Source organism: Oreochromis niloticus, linkage group LG15 (assembly GCF_001858045.2).
Source record: "Oreochromis niloticus isolate F11D_XX linkage group LG15, O_niloticus_UMD_NMBU, whole genome shotgun sequence".
NCBI classification, from domain to species: domain Eukaryota; kingdom Metazoa; phylum Chordata; class Actinopteri; order Cichliformes; family Cichlidae; genus Oreochromis; species Oreochromis niloticus.
Window position 1 is genome coordinate 3258279 of NC_031980.2, and position 11160 is coordinate 3269438.

An 11160-nucleotide genomic window follows, 5' to 3' on the forward strand; every position below is an offset into this window, starting at 1 on the left:
TATGCCAAAATACACGTGAAATGGTACACAACAAAGCTCTTGTGTATTCTAAACATTCGCTGCTCGGTGAGGCTCGTTCAATAGACATAGTTGGGATTTTTCAAAGACTTGTTAAAGACACAAAAATAGTATTTTACACAACAAAATTTAATTCCATACTCGTATTATGATCATCACATGCATATTTTGAGGTAAATAATCAGTATAAGATTCAGTCTGTATGGTAGTTCTGTCAGGACTTTTTTATTGGGGGTGGGGGGTTCAGTCGTGCAGGAGCTACTAATGGCCAGATATGCAAAGCATGTTGGGCCGGTGTGTCAAAATGCGCGCAATGCCCCGGAGAGACGCTCCTAGCTCTCCTTGGCCTGAAGACATGATTCATTCACCAGCTCTACTTTTACCACATAAGGCGGCACGAGCGGCCCCCACAGCGGGCGGGACCAAAGGAAAAGTTCCGGGGGGTTGTGATTACTCATGATTGGTTGCTCTGCGCTGTGACTGACAGGTCCCTCTCCCCGACTCTCCTCTAAGCTCGGTTGTTGACACTCTCCAAAACTCCGCAAAGCACCTACGGATAACGGAGACACCATTACAGCTCGTCCCAGGCCCTTCCGTCTTGTCAGCTGCTCCGTGCAAGCACGGAGAAACTACCCTGCCCTCGGCGCGGGATTGTCAGCGTGGATCACCTTTTTTTGCGACTTCCTTGGTTTTGAGCTTTTCTTGCTCCCGGCCTGCAAGCTCGTGAGCGGTCTCCTTCGTCTCCTTCCTCTGTCCCGAGACACGGAGAAATGGCAGAGAAGCGCAGGTCCCCGTGCGCGCTGAGCGTCAAGGCGCATGCATTCTCAGTAGAAGCGTTGATCGGCGCGGAAAAACGCCGCAGGACGAGCGGGGAGGAGGTCGTGTCCCCCGGCTTCGAGGACGAAACAGATGTGACTGATGTAACCGGGAGCCCGGGACTGCGAGCGGACAGAGGGTGTACCGGCGACCGGGGCAGTGAAGCTGAATGTGGAAGTGACGGATCCCGTAAGTTATAATAATAATAATACTAGTAATAATAGAAATAATAATAATGTAAAATAGAAATAGGTGTCTGACATGTCAGCGTTATAAAATGATGACATGACGCTCATACTCCATCATTATAAGATGCATTTGTTTAAGCTGTTTAATTACTGTTCAACTGCTGCCCGCGCACACTTGTTATTCTGTTATTATATCAGACGACCAAAATCCTGATCCTCGCTTATGTGTTTATTCATAAGCATTTTTCCCTTGTTTGCATAATAATTCATATTCTCTTCTTCTCGTCACCGACTAGAATTCGGTCATAAGCCTTAAAAAAAGATGAAGTTTATAAAGTAAAGCAACAATAGGCTTCCTTCGGGGCCGCACGGTGAGACTGTGATACATCACTGCTCTGGTCTAGTAAATATGAGCGGTGTGAGTGTGACTAATGTGAGAGGCTTTATGAGTTGTGTTGCAATCATAAACACGCCAATTAGCAGCGTATAAAGGCCGGGAAACTGCCACGGAAAGGATACTAAGAGGTCTGCAAACGAAATAAACCGACTGGCCCGGACAAATTAGGATTTAAACCCGCTGTAAGTTCACAATGCATTTGGCTGAGGAGTTGTCTCTGTGTTAGTTTGCCTCGTTAGGCCCATGTCTAATGTCCATAAATTTCTACCACTTGGGGAGGCCTGTGCTGAATAGCACAAATAACAACAGCGGCGAGACGCATAAACACCGCTGTTAGTGTTTCCTCTGAACATATCCTCAGTATTTAAACAGGTTTCAACTCAAGCATTGGCGTGAAAATCGTTGTAAATTTTTGAGGTCAGTACTGAGTGTGAGGCAGTGTTTAAGCATGCAGATATTTCTACTTTCTCATAGTTTTAATTTTTTTTAAAGGATATCCAATAGCGTGACATTAAATCGTAGAGACAGAAATAACTACCAGAGGTTTAAAACGTTTATTTCGCTCTTGTCCTTTTGAAATAATTGTGTGTTGTAAATTAATGTATGCATAAGGCTTTTAACTTATTTCCTTTGTTCTGCTCTGACGTTACCGTGTGACGTTACCGTGCTTTAACCCCGTTCAGATTTCTTTTTCTTTTGTTTTAATGAATCACAAAACAAAAGTGAAATGCAACACCTCGTGAACAACGCTTGGCTTGTGATGGAATGTTACAATTAACACGTGCCAATCTCAATTCATCCCGGTGCGGCAGAGAGCGAGGACGCGCTGCTGGAGAGCCCGCAGCCCGCAGCTCTGTGCACGGCGCCGGTAACCGGGACCGGAGAGGAGACCCGCGTGGACCTGCAGGGATCAGACCTGTGGAAAAGGTTCCACGAGATTGGCACGGAGATGATCATCACCAAGGCCGGACGGTGAGACAGGGGTTCGCGTGAATGCGTAACTTTATGGGTGACTGAAGAAAATAAGAAATGAGAAACTTGAGGAGAGAAAAAAAAACATTTTTAAGGATGAAAACAGTATTAAATACATAAGAAGAAATAAGACGCACGATTCGTAGAAATTAGATGAGCAAGGCACTGAACCAGATGATAATTTGAAAAGTGATCCAGCAAAATTGCTATTAAAATAATTATTTAGAGTTAATCTCGCTAACCAAGCCAAACAAAACTCTATGGCATTAATTCTTTAACTAAGCTATTATTGATGCATTTTTGTGACGGGGAATAATATATTATTCACCAGTTTAAAAATGACAGAGTGTTGCAAAAGAATGATTTTGGTTTTCCTGGCAGCCGGATGTTCCCCGCTATGCGTGTGAAGATTACGGGTTTGGATCCACATCAGCAGTATTACATCGCCATGGATATAATCCCCGTGGACAATAAACGATATAGGTAAGACCCACAAAAAGCTCCACCACAGGCCTGTGCACACTTACTCCAAAGCTCGTAAATCGTAAAGATGCTGCTTCTTAAACTTTGAGATCCTGCTGTCAGAATTTTTAAAAGCTATTTCTCAAATCTCGTAATGAAGGAAAAAGTAAAAACAGAATAGAGTGCCAGTGAATCCGAGTACACTGGGATATCTGAAACACCATTTTATTTTTGACTTGTCAAAGCAATCCCTGTCGAAATATATAACAAAGTCACATGACACAAGTCCTGCGACGTCACGTGAGGGACTGTGGTCGGCGCCAAAAAAACAAATTAAATGTGAACTAAAAGAACACATTCAGCTTTATTTTAATAAAAAGATAGACTTTTTAAGTTAATAATATGTAATAATGTCAATTATAGCATGTACACCATCTTATTGATTTTATAATTGTGTACAAAATATTTTAAAAAGTATTTTTAGATAATGTTTACTTTTTTTAAATGAGGGCATAATCTTGGTGTTCATTTGCTGACTGAACTTTTCAGATAAAGTAATACGTTAAAAGGTAGATTAAGTGTGGCAGTGATGTAATCCTCTAGTCCCACGTAACGTTTAACTACAGTCAGACTTTTTACTGATTTGTGATTGGATGTCGAATTGAATTGTTTTAATCCTTAAAACCTTATATTCAACTGTTTTGATGAATCACTGGGCATGATAATGAACTGGTTGGATATATTCAATGCCAAAAGTTAGAGGATGAATTTATGCACTGATAAAAAAATAAAAAATAAAAAAAACTCTAGAAAATATTTGTAAAAATTGCATATTTTTTTAAACATGTTGGATCAACGTAACACCTTTATCAATAGCCAAGACTATGGAGCAGAAGGCAATTTATTGACGTAATAATCTGTTAAGATATAATAAAACGTCAAACTAGGCTAATGCATCATGTGAAGCAAACACGCTGGATGTTAACAAAAACAACTGTTAATATGATTATGATTATTTTAAATGTGCTGTTAGGATTTAAAGGACTAAGCAATCAAACACGTCATTCGTAAAATAGTTCAATAGTTTTGTGTCATCCAGCCCTGAAAAAACAAATTCATTCTATATAAGGAATTTGGGAATGCGTCGTGTGATTTAACCAATGTCAGAAAAGCGATTTTGAGGCGAAAAAATGAATCGCGAAAAAAGTCCCCCAAGCTGAAATGTACCCTACAGCGCTGTAGCTTAAATATACACTCTCACACGCGTGTACTGTATAAATGGGAACAGCACAGCAATTTTCTTTAGCATGTAGTCCTGATTTAGACTCCATACACTCTGTTCCTGCTACAACCCAGGATTTTTCAATTGTGCAACCTCAGCTTTCCCTCCACAAATGGTGCTTGGCACCGGTGTTTTGTCACGGCGGTTTTGTCGTCCCTTTTGGAGAGGACCGTTTGGATACCTAACCTCTCCACCCTAGAAGGTCAAACCAGCAAAAGTCGTTACAAAGCAGAAGAAAACGGCGTGTTATTGCAGCGGTATCCGTGCAGCCAAGTCTTTGCGTGATATAAACCGCGTGGGTGTCATTTCAAAGGTTCAAAATTCAGTTTTAGGCTACCACGTTTTAAAGTGAATGATATGCCGGATAGCACGTTACTGGTCCATCTGCCTATAGAACATATAACAAATGCATTATGTAAACTTTGGTGCGCATTGGCGCACTTAAGAACGTCCGGTGTCAAAGCGCCGTGGATCAAACAGAAGGAAAATACTATTTGTTTAAAAAGAGCATTAATCCTGTAGTGGAGTGTAACCTGTGGCCTGGAGGGGGGTGTCCAATCCGGCCCTAAAGTCATAAAGAGTAAAATATCAACTTAGATTTTAGTTTTAAGGTTTTATGCTTTTGTACATTCGCTCCCTTGTAACAAAACATTTTGTTATTTTTTATTACTGTATATTTATTCATCAGTTATTGAGGTATCGAGTCTATCTTTTGATTTGTAAATGAGTTGTTCATTCAGACAGAAACCGTGCTCACTCACTGTCATGTGTGTGAACTGTGTAGGTACGTGTATCACAGCTCCAAGTGGATGGTAGCGGGGAATGCCGACTCCCCTGTGCCTCCCAGAGTATACATCCATCCGGACTCCCCGGCCTCAGGAGAGACGTGGATGCGTCAGGTGGTCAGCTTCGACAAACTCAAACTGACCAACAACGAGCTGGATGACCAAGGACATGTATGTAGCAGCACATCACACTTGTGTGACACTTTTCTAATGTGGCTCTGTTATATGAAATGACATACTACTATTGTAGCAAATAATATGACTACATAATATTTACAATCAACACACAATGAGCTATTATTCAAAATGTAAATTTCTAATCTAATATTAAAAAGTCTCATCTTATATGAAATAGTAAAAGTCTCATAGTCTGAGTTGAACATGACTTAATGTTCTGTGCATTTTTATGTTTTTTTAAATGTTCTTTATTTATTTTTACTGTGTAGGTCTGTACATTTCGTGCACCCACAAGCCTATATGTCCATTGACCCCAGCCATGCTTTATGAAACACATAAAATAGCAGTTACATAACCCAAGCCTCAATCAATGTGTTTTCCTCCCCCGGCTCAGGTCATTCTGCACTCCATGCACAAATACCAGCCGCGGGTCCACGTAATCCGTAAGGAGTGCGGAGAAGAGTTATCCCCAGTGAGGACCATCCCTGCCGGGGAAGGCACGCGCACCTTCTCGTTCCCAGAGACCGTGTTTACCACCGTCACGGCGTATCAGAACCAACAGGTAGCTCAGCTGAACTCCTCTGTAGAGACCCATAAACTAAATATAACAAAATACCCACAGTCGCCAAGAAACTCACATTTCCAGTGTGTGCTGCTACAATGTGCTGTGAATTTGAAAACACATGATGTAATTTTGGATGTTGTGGTTGTGAAGTAGAGATTGATGTTAGAAGTTTATTGTACATTCGTGCAGCTCATCATGCAGTGTAAAGAAAAGCTATTTTAATTCCTAATAAGTAAGTAAGTAAAATGTATTTATATGGCACTTTTTAAGACAATAATCTATTTTAAAGCGCTTTACAGGGATATTAAAAATACATCACACATGTTGTATGTTTTGCATTTAAAGGCAGATTCCTCTCTAACTGTCAGCAGGCATGTATGTCTATGCATGTACATGCTTTACAAAATAAACAGAATAAAGTCCTCTGGAAACTCCTCTGCAGGCTGTTAAAGCAGTTTACCAAATAAAGGCTTATGTGACGGGTTGTTAAGAAATAATAGTGATATTCGCTTAAGTTGTCACACATAGCTTAAGATTGTTATATTTTCTGTTTTCAGTGAAGGAAAGCTGCAGCTTTTCTGTATTTTTGCACATGTTCACTCATGTGAGCTTTGAAGTAGGACGTTAGCTGAGGTTTGCTGGCCTGCAGTGCATGATGGCTGAAGTCAGAACATGGTGGTGATGTCTATAAAAGTCCTTTTGGATGAGGGTCACAGAGCTGGGCCTTAAACACCACCCACAGTCTGAGCAGGCCCACAGACATTAACTCCATGCATGTATGCATGCATGAACCCACACAAAGTCACATAAATGTGCAAAGACACATACAAGTACGCATGCTCACGAATGAATGTGTTTATAGACCTGATTGAAAGATTTCAGAGAAAGAAAACATTTTTGCTGGAAGCAGTATTATATAGCGCAGTGCGTTATCTTTGACTTCATAATAACAAAGTTTCGGGAAATAATTAGAGTCTTATTTTGCTTTTTCAGATTACAAGGCTGAAAATTGACAGAAACCCGTTTGCCAAAGGCTTCAGAGACTCTGGCAGAAACCGGTGAGTTCATTTAAACCGCAGAGATTTGCACATTATCTGGTGCATTAGGGGTAGTGAGCGATGCATGACTGCTTCATATTTTGGCTTGCATGTGGTTTTTGTCACTGCTATTTTAGTCTGATTTTATGGGGAGCAAAGCTATGTATTTATTTATTTATTTTTTTCCTAATGGAAAATGTGCTACAGCCTCCCATTAAATTTTGTCCTGAAGGGCAAAAAAAAAGGAAAAAGAAATGGACTAAGCTGAAAAAAGACGTGGCACGTAGCATTATGGTTAGAGTGGTGATACGTTTTCGTTCAAATGTGCTAACTTTAAAGGCAAATTAATTCCTGCAATTGCACTGTTACAGGCACATGCTGTAACTTTGTCTGCGAGCCTAAATGGAGCGTCAGATTCCAGCCAGCCTCGGGAACATAAACATCAACAGCAAAATAATAAAAGTCAAGAGTGTCCCAAAGAAAATCTGTATAAACACATTTCTAAACATATATAAACACAGCATTAAAACAACACAGCAGTAAAACTCCAGCAGTCTCCAAACAGCCACTCCCCTGAGGCCTCGTAGAAATCATTAGAGAGGAGAGGAGAGCCAGAGGAAGGGAAGCAGAGGGAATGTGCGAGAGGGAGGAAGGTAGAGAACGGCAAACTGGATAACCCAGGCACCTTGACAGCTGACCCTATAAAAGTTAAACTCAGGAAGGCTGAAAAAAACCCTCCTCTTAAATATTACAGGAAGAGTTTAGCAGTTTGCTAAATAAACTTCTGCTCTGATAGGCTGCTTTGGAGCACACAGAACCGCTCCGGGCAGCTTGTCTAAATTATCACCGTGGCTACAACCCCGCAGGGGGGAAGACTTTTATCCTCACGCTAACGAGGGGTAACAGAGCACTCGCATTACCCACCCGCCACAGCAACCCTCCGCCCCACCTAGAGGAGCACGGAGGCTCAGATTTGGGGCGGGGGAGGAGGAGGAAGGAGAGTCCCACCTCATAAATCGTTGCTGCGGCTTCCTGCTCCTTCGTCCTGATTCGCCCGTAAAAGCCGTGTGAAAGCAATTACACACGAGCACCCAACCAGCAGCAGCCAATCGAAGCCTGGCGTTTATGCCCCTCATTACCTGCGGTCTCCATGGAGATGGCGAGGAGGGCCCCACAGGCGACTAAGATGGCCGCCAGGTGGTTGCACGATTTAGTGAGGCATGCTGAGAGAGAGCGAGAAAGAGAGGTTCCCGCTGCATCAGACATGAAAAGGTTGGTAGAGCTCACGGTGAAGTGTTAATGTGTGCATTTGTGTGTGTTTGCAGGATGGGTTTGGAGGCTTTGGTTGAGTCTTATGCATTCTGGCGTCCATCCCTGCGAACACTCACATTTGAGGACATCCCTGGCATGACCAAGCAAGGTAAAGTTCAACAACAGGATGCTTCTGGATGGTGAACATAAGCCATCCAACCTAAATACAAAATCTTTGTTTGTGATGGGCGTCCTTATTCACGCCATGAAAGTGTTTATCAGTCACTCACACATCCTATAAGACCATAAAAAAGATTATGGTAATACCAACTACAGGTTGCCATGCCTGTAAACATTTATCCTGCTCTTGTTTTGTAGGAGTCCCAGGAACTCACGCAGGGGTTGGAGCATCGTCTCACCTGCTCTCCACATCCCCGTGCTCATCTCCTTTCCAAGTTTGCCCTCTCAGCCCACCGGACTACACCTGTAGCCGGCCCGCACACCCCCTCCACCGTTACAGTAACGCCCCAGAGCCATTCCCCCCACCCAGAGGTCCATCTGCGTATGAAGCCGAAGGATTCTGCTCCCTGCCTCTCCCTGCCTCTCAGCTCGGCTATCTCTCCAACCCCACCTCACAGGGCTATGCCGGTCTTCGCCTCCACACGCCGCCCTACAGCCTGTATGGTTACACATTTCCCTCTTCACCGCGCCTCGCTGCCAGTCCTGATAAAATGGCCGCCACTGCCACGGCCAATCATCAGAGTGCCTTCCTTGGCTCGTCGCCCAGTGGGACTTTAACGGACAGTCTGGGTGTGCTCGGCGGAGGACAGCAGGGCTTCTTGTTCGATTCTCGGACTTTAGGACTGGCAGGGAGCCAGTCGGGAGGCGGGGCCTCACAGGTCACTGCTCACATGGGCTGACTCTGACTCTGGGTTGTCACAAACACACAGTGACACCCTGGATTGGGTGTGTGCTGCTTTTGTTCCAGAACACTCTCTGAATTAACGATCAAGCATCACGCTGAACTGAAGACAGAAAGAAGTGACAGAGCAGGCTTTTTTGCCTCTGTGAATATATGAGCTTGTTAAAGCTTTACCTGAAGGAAATAATTTTTACTTTTATTTTCACGCACGATTTCTATGACATGCCTGTGGACCTGCAGTGGTCACTAAAGAAGCAGCAGTGGTGGTTAAGGAGTCCAGACGAATGAACACACTGACTGAATTTGGACTGGGCTCAAACCGTTGTGGCCCAGAGAATCAAAGCAAGCACTTCATCCCCTGCCCTGAAACAGTCACCATGATACAGTGCTGCCTTTGTCTCTATCATTGCCTACACAGGGTGGGACTGCTAAACACCATCAAACTTTTTCTCATTACATGCACGATTGTTCCCTCGATCACTATGCACTAATGGCAGGGCCTGTTCACCACTCAAAAACACTTTTTACATACAACACTCGGGGTCTGACGTATAATTACTTAATGACGTCATAGCCACAACAGACCATAGGAGTTATCCTGGTGGCAGTCGAGGCCTAATGGTAAAACTGTAGAGAGGTGTGGATAATGAAAAGATTTAAGGCTTAAATGTATTTTTTCATGTCAGAGAAGCAACAGTACATGACTCTGTATATATAAGGGGGGAGGTGGGCGGGAGGAGATTTCTGTATATAAAGGGCTGTGCAACCCTTCGCACGTAAAAACCCCAATGCACCTGCTTCTGCTCTTAAGACTGGGTCAGGTGTGGGACACGCTGCCCTGAACTTGACTGAAAAGCTTTTCTTTGCAAATACGCTATAACAACAAGCCCTTTGGCCCGAGGACATTAACATGTTCTGTGACCTTTTTGAGCCAAATAAAATATATGTATACATGTCACGATGTTTGAATGTAATCAATAACTTACTAATTTAACTGATTTCACATGGTTTTGTAATGAAATTCAATGTATGCTCGTGTGGGCACGACAATTTCTTTACACTTTTTTTAAAATCAAAGCAATCACAATACAGTATTTCCTCAAGAAAATACGCCTAGTTGTATTTGCATATAACTGCAGGTGTGTGTGTGTGTGTGTGTGTCTGTGTGTGTGTCTGTGTGACAAAGTAGTTGGTTTTTCCACAGAAAAATGAAAAACATCCCAGAACAAAAGAGAGAAAGCACAACTCTCAAACACCATCGTCACAATCACCACTCATTACAACTCCAAGTCTGCAGAAGTGACTAATCTTACGACAGAGGGTGTGCTATGAATGTGGATGTGGGTGTAAGGATGTGGATATGTGTGTCCCTGTGCACACTTGTGTGTGCGTGCGTGTGTGTGTGTGTGTGTGGGGCAACAGGTGGTTGAGTTGTCAGCGAGTATGTGACCTCACAGTCTCAAAGTTCATGTAGATCCCAGAGAATTGACACCCCCATCCTCTCCCACACACACACACACACACACACACACACACACACACACACACAAGCACACACAAAGTTATAATACCCTGTGTGTGAAAGCACACGCCAAAATTTTTAGTCTTCTATGTACTCTAACACCCGAAAAAGTAGAGTTTCCAAGAAAGCCAGACAGAGCAGGGTTTCATGTGAGAAGAGAACTACATCTACAGCTTTCTTAAGCTAATCTTAATACTGAGAGGCTTTGTCAATACTAAAGCTACACAAACATCAGAAACTGTAGCAGCTGCCCCAAAATGGGAAACTTGCATCGTGAGCTGTGTGTCTTTAAGACAAAACTACACAATGAAATTATTTGCACTGGCTCCTAAAATAGAGAGCAAACACACACTTAGAAAACACCGATCAATGGAGGATGGAGAAATGTTCAGAATGCACTCAAGGTACAATATAAATTTGGTGGTATTTGTAACTACTGTGTAAGTCCACTGTCTGAGCTCGCATGAGGCCAACAACTACAATAGCCTCTTTAGCAGCTAGCTGTGATAGATAGAAGGTAATCCGCCCATTTAAAACTGATTTATTCGGCCCCATTTCTCCCCTTTCGAAGTTTGCTGACTCCCTCTTGATGTCACCCATTTCCTCCTCAGCTCCTCATCAGTTGTCTCCTGTCACTCTGAAGGTGAGAGGTGCTGACGAGAGGAGCACATGTGAAGGGAGAGCAGGAGGATGGCGGGGGGGAGGAGAGCTTATTTTAGAACTGAGGAATGATTGGCTTGTTGTGTCCGAGTGGCAGGAAATGGAA

General features: G+C 43.1%; 1 protein-coding gene across 1 annotated transcript; it reads left to right on the top strand.

Annotated features, from left to right (window-relative positions):
- The first annotated feature begins 348 nt into the window (after positions 1-348).
- On the top strand, positions 349-9830 carry tbx18 (T-box transcription factor 18). Its single transcript, XM_005449785.4, has 8 exons — positions 349-1023; positions 2232-2391; positions 2773-2874; positions 4920-5091; positions 5492-5659; positions 6656-6720; positions 8025-8119; positions 8329-9830. The coding sequence occupies exons 1-8, from the start codon at positions 789-791 to the stop codon at positions 8868-8870; spliced, it is 1539 nt and encodes a 512-aa protein (XP_005449842.1). The 5' UTR covers positions 349-788; the 3' UTR covers positions 8871-9830.
- The last annotated feature ends 1330 nt before the right edge of the window (positions 9831-11160 follow it).